The 22213-nt window shown below is 32.1% G+C and overlaps 1 protein-coding gene across 4 annotated transcripts in view; it reads left to right on the forward strand.

Annotated features, from left to right (window-relative positions):
- LOC122524467 overlaps positions 1–22213 on the forward strand; it is a 54298-nt gene that overhangs the window by 18189 nt on the left and 13896 nt on the right. For all 4 annotated transcript variants that reach the window (XM_043646764.1, XM_043646766.1, XM_043646765.1 and 1 more), the window contains 10 exons: positions 10579–10788; positions 12848–13192; positions 14872–15230; positions 15369–16080; positions 16232–16677; positions 16780–16909; positions 17012–17518; positions 17786–17962; positions 18600–18737; positions 20086–20191. In XM_043646764.1, the coding sequence (XP_043502699.1) occupies positions 10579–10788; positions 12848–13192; positions 14872–15230; positions 15369–16080; positions 16232–16677; positions 16780–16909; positions 17012–17518; positions 17786–17962; positions 18600–18737; positions 20086–20191 (3130 nt within the window). The remainder of the gene's footprint in view (positions 1–10578; positions 10789–12847; positions 13193–14871; positions 15231–15368; positions 16081–16231; positions 16678–16779; positions 16910–17011; positions 17519–17785; positions 17963–18599; positions 18738–20085; positions 20192–22213) is intronic.

Consider the following 22213-nt stretch of genomic DNA (forward strand, 5'->3'; position numbering starts at 1 on the left):
TAAATATTTAACCCACCGTGAGGGTGATGGTGGTGATGGTGGTGGTAGGTTTTTTGTTTATTATATTAAAATTATTATTATTATTTTGTCTCTTTTTTTTCGTTGCGATTGAATCACAATTTTGTAGAAGTTGATTAAATTAATAAATGAAAAATATATCACATTATTATTATACACATGGATAATGAAGTAATATTTTTAATAATATAAATCGAGTGTTTTTTTAATATTTGAGTTAAAAATATCGAACCCATTGTGGTGGTGGGTTGGTCATGGTACGATTAGTATTGAAATAGTATTATGAGAAATAAAACCACGGTCCACGATTATATCGAGTTCCTATGGGTTTTTGATTTGTTTAGAATAAAAATAAAAATATAAGAGAGAGAGAGAGAGAAGAAACATCGAATAGTTTCGAAGTATTACTACTGTCTAACCGTAATTTCTTTGTTTCTCTTTCTTTCCCACCACTACCACCATCACCACCACCACCACCCCCTTTTACATTTTTAATTTTTTTCTTCTACTTTTTAACCATGAGTTCTTACCGTTATGCCACTTTCGATCGATTATCGACGTCTCGCTGTGAAAAGAAGGTGCAAAACTTGATATAGAAGAAAAATACACCTTTCATTTTATTACATTTTAATTCACTTTGTTTCATTTTTATGAATTATTCTTCCATCTTTTTTTCTTCTTTTTCTTTTTCTTGTTGTATATTTTATAATAATTACCGAACGAAAGAAAATACGTTTAAAAATGATTAAGTACATTTCCTTTTAAGTTTAATCTTTTACGAGGAATAAGGAAAATAAAAAAAAATAGAAACAACATAGGATATAAAGTTCTTTTCTAGGAAGTGAAACAACACCAACAGTGTGTTCTTTCGAAATTTTGCAATCCATCGACTCGTAGAAACTAATATTGTGTTTTGTATGAAGAATTAAATTAAAAATCCTGATTAGTTCAGCTACGATGATGGAAAAGAAAAAGAAAAAAAATACAAGAAATATATAAGATAAAGATTGTATACATTCTTTATCAGATACTTGGTAAGAAGAGGGGGGTAGAGTGGTGGGAGGAGGAGAAATATTAATAGATATCTGTATAAAGATTTTCTATCGATCAGATTTTCTTTCGTTCTTAGTAATTATTACCTTTTTTTTCTATCTTCTTCTTTTTGTATTTTAATTAAACAATCAATCATTTTTAATTAAATAAAGTATAGAAATGTTGTTCCTTAAGAATAATTTAGTTCGAGTGCAATAAAACGCAATAATAATAGTTAAATATGAATTGAATTTAATTGGAAAATTTTCATAAATAAATCAATCACGTTTTACCACGAGTTTATCTTGAAATATTTGTAGAAATTCTAATACGTGTAATAACGTGTAGATAATTCAAAAGATAACGTTAGATTAGGCTTCATTAATTTGACAAATTGTTCTCTCCTTTTTCTAACTATCATTGATAATAATATATGATATACACGATCGTATTAGATTAAATCGGAATATAATAGAATGAAATGGAATGTGAATTAAAAAGAAAAAATAAAAAAGAAGAGAAAGAAAAAAGGGTGTAGAAATTGCAACATGCATGTGAATAACTCATGTGTAATCGAGAGTTCCGAGTATTGACCCTTGGCAAAGGTGAAGGGTGCGAGAACGGTAATTCCAACTGATTACAAAATTGCAAGCGATAAGCAAGCAACCAAGGAAGGAATTGAAAGTGTTTGGTAGTTGAATGATAGAGTGAGAGAGAAATGAAAGGGAATAGGAATAGAAATAGGAATAAGAATTGAAAAAAAAGGGATCGATGTTGCAGCGTATGGAAAATAAATGTCGTGGGAGGTTTGCATTTTTTTTTTTTTTACTCAACTCTTTTCATTTCATTTCATTTCATTTTTATCTTCCTTTCTTCTATCTTATATTTTTTTTTGTTACGAAACTATCAGTGGGATAGAAATAAGAATAGGAATTGAAAAAAAAGGGATTGATGTTGCAGCGTATGGAAAATAAATGTCGTGGGAGGTTTGCATTTTTTTTTTACTCATTTCATTTCATTTCATTTCATTTCATTTCATTTTATTTTCCTTTCTTCTATCTTATATTTTTTTTTTGTTACGAAACTATCAGTGGGATAGAAATAAGAATAGGAATTGAAAAAAAAGGGATCGATGTTGCAGCGTATGGAAAATAAATGTCGTGGGAGGTTTGCATTTTTTTTTTTTTTACTCAACTCTTTTCATTTCATTTCATTTTTATCTTCCTTTCTTTTATCTTATATTTTTTTTTGTTACGAAACTATCAGTGGGATAGAAATAAGAATAGGAATTGAAAAAAAGGGATCGATGTTGCAGCGTATGGAAAATAAATGTCGTGGGAGGTTTGCATTTTTTTTTTTACTCTTTTCATTTCACTTCATTTCATTTCTATCTTCCTTTCTTCTATCTTATATTTTTTTTTTTGTTACGAAACTATCAGTGGGATAGAAATAAGAATAGGAATTGAAAAAAAAGGGATCGATGTTGCAGCGTATGGAAAATAAATGTCGTGGGAGGTTTGCATTTTTTTTTTTTTTACTCTTTTCTTTTCATTTCATTTCATTTTTATCTTCCTTTCTTCATTCCTGTTGTTTTTTCTTCTATCTTATATTTTTTTTTTGTTACGAAGCTATCAGTGGGAACCGGAAACGTGTTGGGTCGGTGTGTTGCTGCTGACTCGAACGAAAGTTTCGTTCCCAACGGGAAATGGATCGATAAATGAATGAGAAAACGCGGCATAGTCGACGTTGAACGTAGACTATGACTGTGGTCTGCCATTTGTTAGCATCTGTTAGGAGCTTATCGTGAAAGTATATCGCCGATGCGATAAGCTTCGATCGCTACGTCGTTCCTTTAATCGGTTTCTTGGCGATGCTCAAGGCGTATAAACTAATACACACTCATATAAACTAATACACACTCATATGTATACATAAACGTGTATGTTTATATAAACATAGGGTATGTTATATCTATGCAAGTATATAAGTTTATATATACACGTGTGTGTGTGTGTGTGTGTGTGTGTGTTCATGCGAGGGCAGGACGTACTCGTTCGATCCTCCAACTTTCATGGGAAAGTCGAGCACCATATAATATATTATGGTATCTCGCGACTAGCCTCTGTTTTAAAAAACAAATATATATGTATAGGTATATGTATAAGAAAGAAAGAAAAAAAATGAGTGAAATCAGGCACGTTCGATAGGGAAAATCGAAAAAGTTATATGGTGAGTCACTAGAGTATTCATTCCACTGTCAATCTTAAACGATTAACTAGTTACTTTTTTTTTTTGTGATTTGATTTTTTTTTTTTAGATTAATTTTCATTACCACGTGCACAATTATGTTATGGGGTACTTATAATAATGGATACATGTTTTAAATGCATCTGCATCGTGATTTGGCGTAATATTTAGAAAAATTATTCTATTTATTTCGATTTATTTTGGTGGGTGCTTTTCAGTAGGTTTTTTTTCTTCAAATAAATTTCCTCGTTCAGTGTTGAAAATCGAAAAATTCTGGCACATTTTAATATCAGTTAAGAATTTTAAACAACGATATTTATTTTCATTCTTTGTTGATTTGTTTTAATTTTCGTTTCGTTTCGTTTATCGAAAGAAACATCCCCCTTCTTTAATTTTTTTCACTTTCATTTCTACTTTTCAAGAGAAATATTTTCAATAAGTGATCAAACTTTGAAAGAATCTTATTTCATTTATCATTCCATGAGAGAAAGGTGACTGAAAATTGTGCAAGAATTGTACCCCATGGGTCAGCAGGAAAAATGACTATTTTATTGCGTAAAGATTGATATTTCGGAGGGTGACTGTACTAGGATGCAGATGTGCAGCCGATGCATCTGCCTCGTACAGTCATCTTACCAAAAACAAAATTTTTTTCTTCCGTCGTGTTCCTCCTTACTTCTCTCGACCGAATACCACGAATCATTTGCATCGGTGATATCTTCAACATTATCTTTGCTTATCGTAATAATTCATAATATTTTAATAATAATCATTTTCCTCATTTTTCTAAACAATTTAGATATTAATTTGCAAATTGAATTGATCGAATATTAAAATAAAATTGTTGAAAATACATTGATTGCAAGACAAATTAGATAAAATTATATTTGAATTTTATTAAAATCATTATTTTATTTTTAAAATTATATTATTATTTTATAAAATTATATTTGAAAACAATCAATGTATTTTCAACGTGTAACAATTGAATATTAATTTGCAAATTGAATTGATCGAATATTAAAATAAAATTGTTGAAAAGACATTGATTGCAAGAAAGATTAGATAAAATTATATTTGAATTTTATTAAAGTTATTATTTTATTTTTAAAATTATATTATTATTTTATAAAATTATATTTGAAAACAATCAATGTATTTTCAACGTGTAACAATTTAATATTAATTTGCAAATTGAATTGATCGAATATTCAAATAAAATTGTTACACGTTGAAAATACATTGATTGCAAGAAAGATTAGATAAAATTATATTTGAATTTTATTAAAATTATTATTTTATTTTTAAAATTATATTATTATTTTATAAAATTATATTTGAAAACAATCAATGTATTTTCAACGTGTAACAATTTAATATTAATTTGCAAATTGAATTGATCGAATATTCAAATAAAATTGTTACACGTTGAAAATACATTGATTGCAAGACAAATTAGATAAAATTATATTTGAATTTATTAAAATTATTATTTTATTTTTAAAATTATATTATATTTTATAAATTATATTATTATTTTATAAAATTATTTTGAAAACAATCAATGTATTTTCAACGTGTAACAATTTAATATTAATTTGCAAATTGAATTTATCGAATAATAAAATAAAATTGTTACACGTTGAAAATACATTGATTGCAAGACAGATTAGATAAAATTATATTTGAATTTTATTAAAATTATTTTATAAAATTATATTTGAAAACAATCAATGTATTTTCAACGTGTAACAATTTAATATTAATTTGCAAATTGAATTGATCGAATATTCAAATAAAATTGTTACACGTTGAAAATACATTGATTGCAAGAAAGATTAGATAAAATTATATTTGAATTTTATTAAAATTATTATTTTATTTTTAAAATTATTATTATTTATAAAATTATATTTGAAAACAATCAATGTATTTTCAACGTGTAACAATTTAATATTAATTTGCAAATTGAATTTATCGAATAATAAATAAAATTGTTACACGTTGAAAATACATTGATTGCAAGACAGATTAGATAAAATTATATTTGAATTTTATTAAAATTATTATTTTATTTTTAAAATTATATTATTATTTTAAAATTATATTTGAAAACAATCAATGTATTTTCAACGTGTAACAATTGAATATTAATTTGCAAATTGAATTGATCGAATATTCAAATAAAATTGTTACACGTTGAAAATACATTGATTGCAAGACAGATTAGATAAAATTATATTTGAATTTATTAAAATTATTATTTTTTTTTAAAATTATATTATTTTAAAAATTATATTTGAAAACAATCAATGTATTTTCAACGTGTAACAATTTAATATTAATTTGCAAATTGAATTTATCGAATAATAAATAAAATTGTTACACGTTGAAAATACATTGATTGCAAGACAGATTAGATAAAATTATATTTGAATTTTATTAAAATTATTATTTTATTTTTAAAATTATATTATTATTTTATAAAATTATATTTGAAAACAATCAATGTATTTTCAACGTGTAACAATTGAATATTAATTTGCAAATTGAATTGATCGAATATTAAAATAAAATTGTTACACGTTGAAAATACATTGATTACAAGAAAGATTAGATAAAATTATATTTGAATTTTATTAAAATTATTTTATAAAATTATATTTGAAAACAATCAATGTATTTTGAACGTGTAACAATTTAATATTAATTTGCAAATTGAATTGATCGAATATTCAAATAAAATTGTTACACGTTGCAAATACATTGATTGCAAGAAAGATTAGAATTTGAACATTTGTTTAATTGTTTTCACGAAAATGGTCAGCCAAACCTGTTGTAAAATTCATTTCCATAATTTACGAGACGTTTAATATTTTTCCATTGAAAATCTTAATTTGAAATGATCGAAATTTGTTTAATAATGGATCGAGAAGTGGGAAGGAAGAAGGAAGAAGGAAGAAGAAGGATCGATCAGTGTTGTGTAGGGACAAGTAGAACAATCTCGTGTAATCGCACGCAATCCGTAAGAGAAAGTGGGCTAATGCGGATTGGAGAATAATATTCGACGCCTTTGTTTCTCGTTAATCTCTCGTTTATGTCCTGTATACCTACGTACAAATACCTACACACATGTTTAAACATATATATGTGTAAGAGAGAATTGTTGTGTTAGTGCAGAAATGCTTGACTTACTTCGCGGAAGTAGTAAAGGATTTGAACGTTTTCTTTCGCGAATGTGCACGCACGTTTTATCCACGCGTTTAACCTTTTGCATGCCTTGTTATTCTATCGTTTCTTATATTAGATTATGCTACCAGATAATTCCGACGAATGAATACTATAGCCACAATGAAAGATAAAGATAGAGAGAGAGAGAGAGAGTGTGTGTGTGTGTGTGTGTGTGTATGTAATTCCAGAAGGTTCTTATCTAATCGGATTATTATTTTGAGCAGCAAACTTTCGTGGATGGACAGGAAGAAAGGGAAGTAAAGAAAGAACGAAAGAAAGAATGAAAAATAAACTCTAACAAAAAGTATAATAAAATAATAATAATAATCAGCTCGTAACATGTGTGTGTGTGTGTCGTGAAAACGAGGAGAACCGTGTGAGCTGTTTTAACATACGATCCACTTCCGGAATTTTTTTACTTTAATTTACTTTATATTTTATACTTTTAACCCTTTGCACTCGAGCGGCGCCGATACGGCGCCCGGTATCCTATTTCAAGTCTCAACTCAATCAAAACTAATTACAGAGTGTAATATTTATCAAAGTTTATTTTTTTTTCGACATATAAATGAATAAATTGATGATATTTTATTATTTCTATACGATTGTTTGTTTATAAATGTTTTTAAAGTAAAAAATGTCCACTTAATTTGGCCGAAATTATCTCGAGTTGCTGGTTCGAGTGCAAAGGATTAATAAACTTTTTTTTTTGTTCTTTCGTCAAAATGTTCAACGTAAAAAAACAACTCGTCAATTGATAAAAGAGAAAACAAACACGTGGTTGGTGCGTTGCAGTTGTCGGTAACCGGAGTCTACGATGATGGATGAGCCATGTAAAATAAAATAAAGGGCCGTTTGTTTCCCTGAGAGACGGAGAGAGAGAGGAGATGGCTGCTGGTAGAAACAGGGAACGTGGAAATTAAAGTGGTTTAACGGATGAATTAGACCTTATGCGCGATGATGGTGTGAGGTCGTTGCCATCATGCAGCAACGGGCCAACGTTCTCGCTCATGTGTTTGTCTTCTTATGGTTGTTGCGTTGTATCTTTCTCGTTACGTGACGTTATTCTTCAAAAAAACGTACGAGTCATAATTTCCAATTATTATAGAATAAATCTAAAAACCATAAATGACCAACCCCCTCCCCTAACCCCCCCCCCAGTTCTTTCAATCTTTTTGTATATTTTTATATTTTAAAATACAAGATTTGATTTGTACATTTGTATAGGTAGATTTTCATACGAAACGATTAAAGTTTGATAATTTTGTCTTCACAAATAAATAATTGAATGAATAACCTTTGATCTTAAGATATTAAGTTTGTTTAACTAGCATCGTGATTTGTTTTCTAAATTGGAACGCAATTTGCAGCAATCAAACTGGGTGGATGAAATTACTCGTTGAGTGCTGGTGCTAATGAGCATTATAATAATAATTATATGTTTATATTATTATTATTATTACTTAGTTTTTATTTCTTTGAAGAATATGATGGGGTTTCTCGTTTACTTTTTGTCTGTGCAAACCTTTAGGTCAATACTGGTTAAATGTTTTTACCCAAAGACGTGTATATATGTTTGTGTGTGTGAGTGAGTGAGTGAGATTGGATAGATAGATAGATAGATAGATGAAGGGGGGGGGAATCTTTAGGTAAATCTAGCGTAAACTATGATGGATGCTTTTCCTCTTGATCAGAGTGAAAATAAAAATGTAAAATAGTTATAACGTTAAGAGCAGGTATCGCAAGTTGTTGCCTAGCCTAAGCCAGGAAAATGATCATTTCACTTAATCGTACTTCCTCCTTGAAAGATCGCCTCCAGTTGAATACCGTCTTTCAGAAAGCGGCTAATGCTGTTGCTGTTGCCTACTACTACCACCTCACTCTCAACCTTCTTCTTCCCATGCATTACACGTACTACATATATGATACCCATACATCTATAGATACGTATATGTGTGAAAATGTTGTACGAGAATGTGTATATAGTTGTTGGCGTAGAAAAAGTATCGGCACGGCCCACATTAATTCTATGAGAGAGAAGAGAAGATGGACGAAGCGAAATGATGGCGTATATAGTGGTTTAAGTTGTTCTATAATTTTGCTCAATACTTTATCGAAAGTAAAGAGAGAAAATAAAGAAAGTAATAAAGAGATGGATGAAAGTATAGAAATCGATGAAAGAAAACAGAGCTTTTGCTATTTAACAATAAGTCGTTTACATCTATAATCGTCCTGAATTCCGAATTCATTATTTTATGGTGGTTCTTTTTTTTTTCTTTTTCAAAGATAAAGAGAAAATAGGGATAATGTATAATGATTTCATCGAACATGTTATATCTGTTGACACTGTACTTATCTGGTTTTTTTCTGGTAGCTCGAAAAATTAGGATTTTTTATTTAATTTTCTTTTTTTTTAAATGACATGTTATATTAACATGTTATATCTATAACATCTATAGAATATCTATATAATTAACGTGTTATATCTGTTGACACTGTACTTATCTGGTTTTTTCTGGTAGCTCAAAAAATTAGGATTTTTTATTTAATTTTCTAACGAATTCTTTCACAATTTTCTTGCCTCACGAATACTTTCGTTTACACTGATTACAAATAATGGTATTGAACTCGTGTTCTATTCGTCAAACCGCAAGACATAACATTCGTGATCCTTAAAATAACTATTGTAGTTTATCACGCTATTTCAAACTATTGGCTTAACCTAAACAACGTTTGATGGATTTAAGACTATCGGAAGTGACTCAATGCTTTTAAACTTAGCCCTTTTCTCTTTCACAATTTTATAATATATATTCGATCTACGATATTCGATATTATTATTATTATTTTTTCTTCAACAATATATCTATTAATTAAATTCAATTAAAAAAAAATAACATCAAATCAGTATACCCAATATGAGACCAGAACAATTCATACAAATTATCCCAATTTTGATTCTGTTTCACAATTTTATAATATATTCGATCTACGATATTCGATATTATTATTATTATTTTTTTCTTCAACAATATATCTGTTAATTAAATTCAATTAAAAAATAACATCAAATCAGTATACTCAATATGAGACCAGAACAATTCATACAAATTATCCCAATTTTGATTCTGTTTCACAATTTTATAATATTTGATCAACAATATTCGATATTATTATTATTATTTTTTCTTCAACAATATGTCTGTTAATTACATTCAATTAAAAAAAAATAACATCAAATCAGTATACCCAATATGAGACCAGAACAATTCATACAAATTATCCCAATTTTGATTCTGTTTCACAATTTTATAATATATTCGATCAACGATATTCGATATTGTTATTATTATTTTTTCTTCAACAATATATCTGTTAATTACATTCAATTAAAAAATAATATCAAATCAGTATACCCAATATGAGACCAGAACAATTCATACAAATTATCCCAATTTTGATTCTGTTTCACAATTTTATAATATATTCGATCAACGATATTCGATATTATTATTATTATTTTTTTCTTCAACAATATATATATATATCTGTTAATTAAATTCAATTAAAAAATAACATCAAATCAGTATACTCAATATGAGACCAGAATAATTCATACAAATTACCTACCCTAATTTTGATTCTAAAGAACAATGATACTATTCATGCATATTTTTAATTATCAACTCACTCACACATACACACATACGTGTATTTTGTCCTAATTATTTTGAAACTGCGAACGGCATACGTTGAAATCGAAATAGCAACCGTGAGAAAGAAACTAAGATTGACTGCAGCTTCGTTGGGTATAATTTAACGGTTAATGGTAAAGGAGAAGGGGTCACATGTCAAGTGGTAATTTTTTTGTATTTTTTTCAAAGTCGCAGTGTCCAATCAAAGATCTCCGAGGTCTTCTCTTTCTCTGTCTTTTTATGTCTCTTTTTCTATTTTGTTTATTTTTTCCTTCCTCTCTGAAAGTATCGTTTCTCGTTATCCCACGATTATTTCGTACCGATTTTCCTACGTTTGAAATCGTTTAACTTTCAGATACTTCAACGAGACATAGAGGCACACGGGCGTATCGTATGTTCGGTCGTGAAGTTGAGCGAGAGAGTGTTCAAGCAACAAATACAACAACAGTCGTCCCAGTCATTGAGAATTGCAAGATCGCTCGAGCGTCGCTGGCATCTTCTTTTTTTGCGAGCACTCGAGTGGCAGTGTCACATCGAAACTTTGGTATCCCGAGCCAGCAACAAGGTAAGCAACTTTTAATCAAATGAAAATCATCATTCATTTCAAGTGCAAGGAACGAACAACTAAAACGTTAGTGTTAAATCATTCAAATTTCTGTACCAATCGATAATTCGTGCCCTCGATGACTAATAAGTTTCACTTCGAGATATACCAACACATTTATCCCATGCCCCATGCATGTGTGTTGTGTATTTATGGATGCCAGCTAACAGGCTGCTTGCTAGCTAACAGACTAAGCTAGCTTTTATCTTCATACGAAAGACACAATAAATCATCGAAAACTTTCACGCGAGATCAGCCTATTCAGCATCGAAGATGTCCTAAATTCAGACTTTTCATTGGGTACTGTTTAGTGCTCCTGCTGCTGCTGCTGCTTGCTGGCTGTTTCTTGCTGATGTGTTACTGTTACCTTTCTCAAAGATAATTACGGTAACGATGAGAATACAAACTCCTCGTGTGTTGTTAGGTGATTAGAGTTAGTTACTCATGTACGAAAGTATCGTGAACCTTCCTTCTTGGAAATCCTCTTCTTCATTATTTGACTAGGAACCAATCATCATCAAACCTAAACTTTACTTAATGATTTGTTCGTTAAAAAATTAATAGAGGAAAACTAAAAAAAGGTCGATCAAGATCATCAAACGTTGTGTTACGTATGTGAGTACTTGTCGCTTGGCACTTGAGTGTATCGATGCATGACTTCCGAGCTGCTGCACGGCTTTTGTTTCTTAGGGGAAGAGAGTGAGTGAGAGAGAGAGAGATAGATAGCTTATGCAATGAGTTATCCTGTTCCACAGGATACCCAGTTAGAAAAATTTCCTCTGTATGTGTGTGTATGCGTGTCTCTTTCTCTCTCTTTCTGCTGCTTTACCTCTATCGTATTATACCTTGTTCTCGATCAGTACCCACCTTGGAAAAAAGATCGGATTTGTGTTCTCGAAGCCTTCGTTCGTTCGACTGATCTTTGTTGAATCCATTTAAAAATATTCTTCATACCAATTTTTTTCTCTTATCGTTCTAACGGTGCACGAGTTGTAACACCGAACCTTTACCCCACCAACATACACGTTTAACCGATTGAACGATTGGGTCTTTTTAATTCGAGTTAGAATTTTTGTTTTGTTTGTTTGTTTGTTACGGTCGAATGTAGAAAATGGTCAACTGGTGTTAAGTAAATGATACAAAATTTTTGTTCATACAATAAATTGTAATTGTGCTAAAAATCAGATAAAAAATCTATAACGAATGGTCGAATATGTGCAGAATTACAAATGGCAGACCATTCGATCCGTTCGAACGTATACGCGCGTGTGTAGGTTTAGCGTTAAAATACCAGGATGACTATGAATGCAGTCGAGTGTTCGTAGAGATCTCTTCTTACAAGAAGTCCAGGTAAGAATTCCTTCCGAGCAACATTTAAAAAGATGGAATATAGAGAAAGATGGAGAGAGGGGCCCCGTTATACTCGCAAACTTAACATACCTTTCCTCTTGTATTAGTTTGACCTTTTTCTAGGCTTTTCTTTTCTTTTCTTTTCTTTTCTTTTTTTTATACATTTTTTGGTTGTTTTTTTTTATCATCGACGATGCAAGATTTCGACTCGAGGGGAATATAACGTTGGTTAGGTAACTCGTTGGGAAAACATGGGAAGATCGTCACTATTATCGTTTCCATAGTGACAATTTTATCAGACGATAAAAGTAGTCGTCGGGTTTGATAATTCCTGGCTGCATGTTAGGTTAAAACGTGTATATCATTCAGGGTGTCTCGTTTCTATTTGAATTACACACATGAGATTACATTTATTGATAGCTACTAGTTGAAGAAAAATAACTTCAAAAAAGGAACAAAAATAATCCTAAAAATCCTGAAGTAATGAAAGAAATTTGATTTCGAGATTGAACCAGTGGTGGGGTGAATGTTTGACGAATACAACTAAATACGTCTGTTTTTGTTATTGATTTTAGGCAATTGGAAATAATCAATTGAAATGGGACACCCCGTATAAGCTTTGGAATATACATTAGTGTCTATGTATGTGCATATCCTCCGTATATTTCAGAGTGGCGTTTCTTGCCAATGCAGTAGCGAGAGCGACGAGGAGCCGGTCACGAAACAACCTCGGTTGAGTCGTAGCAGACAATCTTGTGGCTCCGGAAGAGAATCTCCTGCCTCTACTACTACTACTACTACTAATACTACTACTCCGACAACTACGATCACTAACAGTAATACTACTACGAATACTACCACCACTGCCAAGTATCTTCGTTCGAAGCAAACAAAGCGTCTTAGGTCTCGAGTACGGAAAGATTCGAACGGTACGAACAGTTCGAGAAACGATTTTTCAGACAGCGATGCTTCATCCGAGAGTCGATCAATCGATGAAGAAGGATCCTATTTCGAGGTTTGTATTCTATTATCGATCTGTAATCTAATGATTATTGATATTTTTTTGTTTAATTAACTCTTTGCACTCGACCAAATTAAGTAGACATTTTACGGGTACTTTAAAAACATTTATAAACAAACAAGCGTATAGAAATAATCAAATATCATCAGTTTATTCATTTATATGTCGAAAAAAACAAACTTTGATAAATACTACACTCTGTAAAATTAGTTTTGGTTGAGTTGACACTTGAAATGAGCTGGGCGCCGTATCGGCGCCGCTCGAGTGCAAAGGGTAAATATTTTCCACTAGATTCATCATTCATCCTGAATTCCCCCTCCCCTTTTATTATTTCTATATCTCGTTTTAATTATCTCATTCGATTACAATCTTCGGCTAGTGTTTTTAACCTATTTTCGGTTTTAAATCGTTAGAAAACGTTGATGATTATTAACAGTATATATCTATCTCTACGCGTTTGTAATTATGACGCCGATTTTCTTTCGAGTCAGTAATTATCGGCAAAGAGTTGGGGGATTAGTGTGCAGACTGTTGTTTTACCCGGGGAAGAAGGGGTAAGGGAAGAGAAGGGGAAGGGGAAGCAGAAGCAAAGAGTTGGGCCTGGGAGATACGAGGGGCCCAGGGGAGGGGACAGGGCGAAAGGATTGTAGCGGGGAGAAGGTTGGAAAATGGAGGAGTGGGGGAATTCTCTCAGCCGAGGAGGAAGGAACGAAACACACTTTGATGCCAGCACGAATATTTCTCAGTCACGGTGTGCACACTTCGTCGTCGTCGTCGTCGTCGTCGTTTCATTCGAGCCCGTGTTGCTGTTCCTTTGACCAATAATTTCACTCTTCTCTTCTTCCTCTGTCTAACCTAACCAAAAAACCCACCCCCCGTTGTGTCTTCTACTTACTTTTACTTTTCCTCATTGCTCGAGAATGATTTTCGAGTGTCGTTTAACGCGAAACTCGATCGTTTCTTCAGTGTAAGTGCAAGAAGAAGAAGAAGTAACACCAATTTTGTTTGCCAATTAATTCGCGGATTTATTGTTGCGTTCGAACAGCTGGTCTCGTTTTTTCTTGGGTTCATTCTTGGAATTTTGATTTTCAAGAATTTTACTTAACACTGCCGCGCTTCTCCTATTCATTGAGCAGGAAAACGGGGTGTGTGAGAGAGAAAGAGAGAGAGAGAGGGGGGAAAGGAAAAAAAGAAAGAAACGTGCGCTAAGAAATTGGACGCGCACGTGCATCATTGGATTTCTACCTGCCTGCCACCAACGACACTCTCCGTTCTTGTTTGGCTTCGGGACCTTTTACAAAATCTCGCATTACCTGGCGAAAGTCTAGATTTATTTTTTTGTTTGCTTTTTTTTTATAATTTCTCTCTCTCACTCTCTTTCTCTCCTTTTCCCCTTCTCGTTTTTTTTTGCTACACGTTTTTATATAATTATTTTTTGGTTTGTTATCAAATTCCTTTCATTTCTCTTCCACGTTTGCAAAATTAAAGTAACGTTGCACAAGAGAGACGAAAGATCGGCTTACGAAAGAATTTCGTGAAAGAGAGAGAAAGAGAAAGAGAGAGAGAGTTCAATAACCTCGAGTGAGAAACGTTGCAATTTGATGTAGAGTTCGAGATTCTGGATCAATGCATTGCAGTTGTTGAATAAGATTTTGTTGTTTTTATTATTGCAGGACGAATTATGTCAATTCTGTGTGATGGATGCTAGATACGAGGAAGCTGAAAATTGCTCGAATAGAATATCATCGCACACTAATACTAGTCTAGCGATAGAAACGGGTGATCAGGGTGAAGAAGCTGACGTAGAAGAAGAAGAAAGAGACGACATGCCACCGACACCTAACACCGTACCGATGACGTCGTCCAAGACGACGACTATTGTACGAAATCAGCAGCAACAGCAGCAGCAGCAGCAGCAGACGGTTGAACAGACGAAAGAATCCGTGCCGTCGAAGGAAACTTTGAAGAGGCGTCGTTCGCCGACTCCGTCGACAAGTGTTTTGCCAGTTGAAGAAACTGCATCGTTTAACACGTAAGAAGAAACGGTTGTTTTTCAAATATTCTGCTTAGACCTAGTCAATAAAATTGATTCATTATTTTCTCCAATCTGTGTATGTGTTTCTTTGTACAAAATTAATAAAGTTTTACGACGCGTTCGTGATATTTGTAGGTCCGACAGAAAGTCAAAGAACTGCGCCATATTTTACTTCAAACATTTGGACACGGATTCCGAGGTGGATTGTTGTCAGGCAAACGAAGAATCAACAAACATGGTGGACGATTCTTCCGAAGAGGAATGGACTTACACGTCCTCTCGTGCTAATAATTACGTTTCTACGGAAGAAAGGAAGACCAACGTGGTCGTTAGATTGGATTTCAACGAGACCCCGCGAGTCAGCGTGACGGAAAAAGTTAGATTCGTTGAGAATGACGATAGGAGGATGGCTGATGTCAAAGAGAACGATGAGGAGGTTGATAAAGAGGGAATATCGAATAGACTGGTGAAGAATGTCGAGCACGATGAACAGGAAGAAGAGGAGGAGGAAGAGGAGGAGGAAGAAGAAGAGGTGGAGGAAGAGGAAGAGGAGGAGGAGGGTTCTGCAATAGTAACAGCAGAAACGATAACGGATGCTCCGGAAAAGGATAGCGATGACGATGCGAAGAGCGACAAAGTGAGCATAGGAAGGCTGATAAAGGAAGTTGAGAAATTGGTTAGGGAGGAGAGACAGGCTAATTTTCCCCGTACGTTTCCACCTTTGATATTTGAGGAAAAAAAGGGATCTGCGATGAATCATCGTGCCAAATATGCTCGTATTAAGGAATGGCTGAGAATGAACTCGTCGACAAGGGGTCACGATGTTGCGAGGAACGGATTGTTGCAGGTAGGTGTTGCATCCTGTTCTTTTTATTATGTGATGTGTCTCTTTTCCTCTCCCACTTATTCTTCTTCTTCTTCTTCTCCTCCTTCTTGACACTTGTGATCTAGTTGATGTCGTCCCCTCTTCTACCCAATTAAACGTCGTTTTATTATAGTCCCTAGACAGCTGCGACGCGAGTGGGGAATACACGACAGAGGAATCCGATGGGGAGAGGCAATCAGTCTCGTCGGAAGATCTTCAGAGTAGTGTCGCGACCTATCGTCGCTTCGAAAGCGGTGCTCTAGGCTGTTGTGCACAGTCCCAGTCGATGTCGCAAGAAATAATAGAAGACTTAGATAAAACACCGGTTAATGAAAATCGTCCGGTTATGATGTTGGATAGCGGTAGTAGTAGCACGTCCAAAGTTGTTATGCGTTCCAGACAGAAAACCAACAACGGTCCTAGACCTTGGAGCGTTTCTTGCATATCGCAGATAGCTTCGAGTTCCGCTTTGAATCAGGTCAACGATTCTATCTCACAATTCTCGATCTCGCAATCGGAGACGGCTCTTCATCAACTGGTAGTCTCGCCTCCGACCAAATCTATTTCCTTGGATGCTGCGTAAGTATTAATAAATAAATAATTCAATAATTATGATTTAATAAATGTACACGCGATTATATAATATCAAATGTTATTTAAATATGTTTTGTGCACACACAGTGGTTCGCCTAAGTCATTTAATAATTCAACTTCTACGTTGTTGGAGGAATCGATCATTTGTCAAGATGGTCGTACTGCGAGAAATAGTTCCTTACGTAGGAAGAAAAGTAGACTGAGGAAGAAACACTTGGTAAGAATGATATTTTTCATTTCACCTATTCAATTAATATCCATGATAATATTTGACTCGACCATTTGTGACGATGCTCGTTCCATTCTCTTCTTCATATAGGGTCGGAAAAGTGGTTCTAGTTCCGAATGCGTTAGCGGAAATCATCATTCGGCAGGAAGCGATGGTAGTTTAAATCAACAAAGATCACCACGCAAAACTAACGCCAATCGTGTTGTTAATGGCGTATTGCGTGCTGCAGTTGTTCCGAGAGAATGTTACGGACATTCGACTAGCAGTACTCTCGTCAAATCTGGTTCATTCTCAGGATGTACAGTTCATCAACAGTTAAATACAGAAACAACGACGTTGCCCGTGGCTGTTGGTGATCCTTCCTCTTTGATACTTGCCGCAATGCCTTGCTGTCGTGATTTCGTTGCATCGAACGACGCGGAAGATGATCAACGCAGTAGTTGCATCAAAGGTTGTTCCACTTACGAGGACAGTTTATTGGACACCGTGCTAAATAGCAAAGAACTTTGCAATCGTCAATCAAACGTAGACAGCGATATAGAAATGAATAGTCTCGGTAATAATTCTTTCTCCGAGCAAGCATGGGATAATTATCAGGTACGATTTCATTTGTTTTTTTTATACTAATTTTCTTGTAATTTAACCCTTTCGGTTATTAATTGGTGGTACGATTCTTATATGGGTTGGTAGGGTTGTTCATATGGATGTTTTTATGTTTTTTGTGCTTGGATGAGGACACCATTTGCATAAGTCACTAATAACGAAAGGGTTAATTATTATCTTGACAAACATACTTTTATTATTTACCTTTGGTATTTGGAAATAAATGGAAAAAAAAAACAATGAGACCTCATTAATTTGCAGGAAAAGTATATGAGCGAAACGTACAGCGAAGCACCGGACGTTGAAACGGCAAGAAGATTGTTGGAATTTGGCGATGATTATAGAAATTTCCTCGACAGCCAATCGGATTGCGCTTCCAGTAGCATGAGCGCCCTTCCTGGTAGTTCTGCAGTCATGCCCCGAAATCGCATGCGTCATGTACGTGCCATTCTATTATTCATATTCGATCAAGTATCCATGTTTTTCTTGTAAATTCTTCATTTGTTCTTTTTTCTTTTTTCTTTTTTTTTTTCCAAATCAAATTTCATTTCAATCATCCTACCGTATTACGACCGATAATTGATTTTATTATTAGTAAACGAGAAAAAAATAAAAGGATACACACACAGATACACACATATAAACAATTTCGAATCCTACGATTATTGTGCAAGAATAAAATCTTTCAATCTCCTCAATGTGCACAGTTGTTTCTTAATTGTTTTTTTTTTCTTGTTGGTTTTAAGAGAGTAAAATCTTGTTTTCCGCATAATTGATAAACTCTGATCCTTAAAAGAATTTATTGAAAGAAAGTATAAAGTATCTGATAGATCAAAAAAAAATTATAGTTATCTCGTAATAATAAACTTCACTTTCCTGATAGATTCTTCCTTTCACTTTGGCATGGTTGACCTTGATCTTGCCAACGTGGACGTTAAGTGGTGGGATGATTACAAAACCACTCGCGATAAGATGATTACGATGACGATGTTATTACGTTTATAAATGTTAAGTTATCAAATAATATCTTTTTTTTAATATCGCTTTCATTTTTGTTTTTATTCTATTTTTTCAGGAAGTAACGACGGACACTACGGAAGACAGTGACAGCGATATCGAGGACATAAGAAATGTCCTCGACAAATCACAATCGCAATGCGTCCTAGCCGAAAATCTTTTCGTAAGATCTAATGGAACCCTTCCTCAAGATTGTGTACGTATTTCTAATCCTATTGCTGCCGATGAACGCACCACGCTTTTGCAATACTTTTATTTACGCTTTTGGGCATGGTTCAATCATTTATGGGGTAATATTTATGGCAACGTTATTACCCTATTTTCTAGAGCCTAGTGTTTGTTAGTTTTTTTTACGTTTATACGTATTAATCATTTATGTAAATGTACGACAAAAGAGAGAAAGGTTGGAAAGGAAGAAGAAGATGAAAAAGAAGAAGAAGGAGAAGAAGAAGAAAAAAGAAAGAATATTTGAACAATTACTTGTTTGTTTGCTTTTCTTTTTTATTTATTATTTATTTTTTATTTTATATATTTTATTTTGTATCTCGTTAGTATTATAATTAAATAATTAATTAGCAGCGAGAGAGTGTGGCTAAGCATGTTGATGATGTGTGTGCCATAAGTGCTTTCTTTTTTTTTTATTTAATGATTAGTACACGTAATTTGTAAGTTTCGTTTGTAAGTGTTCGTGTATAAATTTATTCAGTATGAAAAAGAAAAGATGAGAGAGAGAGAGACATGATGATTGTGACTTAGCATTATCTTTTTCTCTCAATTAGATTTGTACAATCAACACATTGTATCGCAAATAACTGATAAGAAAGATAAAAGCGACATTCTTCATCGTTTGTATTCACCTATGTGTCATTCCTACCAATCGTCTGCTTTTTAATCCTGCCAAGAGAGACAACAGTAATAAAACAGCAGTATTATATTAAGATTAAATAAATTTAATATCAATTTAAAATATACGCAAGGAATATGTGCGAGAGAAGAGAAACATAATTCATTTATGTAAGCGGTACCATTTTTTTTGTATGTGTTAAACGTTGCACGAAAAAAAAAATAAAATCAATGGACGTTCGTGATATATAAAAAAAAGAAAATAAAAAATAAAAAATAAATAAGATGCATTGTTCTAATTTCGTTGTTGTTCGTATGTCGTAGTTAAAAAATTTCTTTAATCGTTTTCCTTTTTTATATTAAAAATTATAATATATATTAAAGTAATATTTAATTATGATAACATTTTAATGATAATAAAAAAAAATTGATTGATATTAGTAATTAGTTGTCTCTACATTTATATAAATAATATATTAATATTTATATAAATTGAAATGAATAATTAATTAACTGTTGGATCAACAATTGATAGGCCCTTTAATATTTAATGTTAAGGTATTGCAAAAAAATTGTATGTTCACGCATGTTGTGTGTATATTTGTTCTACATTTAAATAAAATCAAATGAAAATTATTTCTAGAATTAATAACGAAATTATTATATACGTTAGATTGATTTAGTTTTAATCCTGTTCGCAGGTCGAAGTGGAAAATGCGTGCAGGGATAACTTGAGATGCCTGAACACATTGCTAGAATCTATCAGTGGATCATTCAGGACTGAAAAATATACGAAGCAAGTTCGTGGTGAGTTAATTAATTCGTTCGTTATTATAAATATTTTGTTGATTATTATACTGAGTAGTATTTTATTCATATTTATTTCTTCCTAGCATTGGTCCGATTGTTTCAGTATTTTACCATTTCAATTATTCTATTTAATTGTTCCATATAATTGTATTATAATATATTTTTGTTCTCATTTAATTTAGAATTTTGTATTTTTATTCGTTGCCACGTGAAAAATGAGTTTTGCATGAGTTTGATTGAAATACACCTGCATGTTTAATTAATAATTATTTTTCCTTATATATCATCATCCTTTTTATTAATTACACTTGGAAGTATGTTCTATTTTATATTTTAACGATTATATTAATAATTATTAAATATATATATAATTAATATTATCTAATTTTTATTGTAATGATTATATTAATAAACAAACGTAGTTTTTTATTTATTTTCCCTACGAAGAGGGATCAACCTATTAATCAAATAATATATATATATATTTCAATTCGCGTTTTTAAACAAGATTTTTTACGAATCACGTAGTACGAAAGAAAATTATTTGCGCGGGCGATTTAAAAAGTTTGAACGAAAACTTGAAAACTTGATTAACTGGTCTTACCATTTTAAATTATTGCAAATAGAGACGGATTATTTTTTCTAAATACATTTTCTCGATTAACTATGATTTATTAGATACACACGTACACATATATTTAAATTATATGTATAAGTGTAAGCATTGAAATAAATCAATTGGAAATGCATATATACACACACATATATGCGTGTATTTCATTTTTTTTATTTATTTTCTTTTTTTTGTTTTTTTTTCAATTAAAACAGTTTTACGTGTGGGAGAATACGTGGGCGCGCGCATTTGTGCAAGAATATATATATATGTGTGTCTATGTGTGTCTGTGTGTGAACGGTGTGGGCCCGTCTCTCACCTTATAAGAGCGAAAGCACACGAACATAGTGTTCGAGTATTTTCGCCTAACCGCGAAATGGCATTCGATCTCAGACGCGCGTTGGAACACATTCGTAGTTGTAACAACGTATCAACACACGGTATTTTATCCTAAATATATAATTTCTCATATAATACACCATTGTTATTAAAATTAAAAAATCACATTGTTAAACATCGACACGTGATTAATTTGACAAATTTTACGAAACCAATTGGGTGTTCCAAATTTTCAGTGTACTTCAAAATAATAATAATAATAATAATAATAATAATAATAATAATAATAATAATAATAATTGTAACACTAAGAGTCATGTGAATAATCGATCATCGTCTTGCACGTGAAAAAAAGAAAAAAGATATCGTGACGATTGTAAAAATAAAACCCACACACACACATATATATACTTATTTATTATTTACATTTTGACAAGAGTTTTGAAAAAAGATTTAACGAGTGATATATAAAAAAAAAAAACGTAAAAGAAGGGATTGCTATGATCGTTAAATCATCTGACGTCAAAGATAACGCCAGGAAAAAAGGTGAAAACCAACGACGTACGTAGCATTGAAATTTTGTATAATATATGTGTATGATACTTGAAAACTGAATTTTAGAATATGTGTATTAGATGTGTATATGTGTATATATAACTTTGGACACATACGAACATAGATATTGCGCATTTACTTTGATAATTTCAGTGATGATCGCATACCGTTCCTACTTTTCTATCTCTCTCTCTCTCTCTCTCTCTCTTTCTCTTTATTTCTGTGGCTATTAACAAGCACGTTGTAATTCGATCATGATTTAATTTAAAAGTTATGACGTTATTATACTGTTTTGTTATGAATTCTATGCACCCGAATGCATTTCATTATTTTTACGGTGTAATATAATTTTTTTTTCTCGGTGTTTAATTGATGTTTTTGTTTCTGTTGTTTTGAGTACACTCACACCTGCATTCAATTTATTTTGCATGCATATAATTTGTATTTATTCACGATTATGTATATAGTTTTTTGAAACAAGTATTATTACAGGTTTTTTACATCACATTTTT

The sequence above is a fragment of the Polistes fuscatus genome, unplaced genomic scaffold, assembly GCF_010416935.1.
Source record: "Polistes fuscatus isolate 324 unplaced genomic scaffold, CU_Pfus_HIC Scaffold7, whole genome shotgun sequence".
NCBI lineage: Eukaryota > Metazoa > Arthropoda > Insecta > Hymenoptera > Vespidae > Polistes > Polistes fuscatus.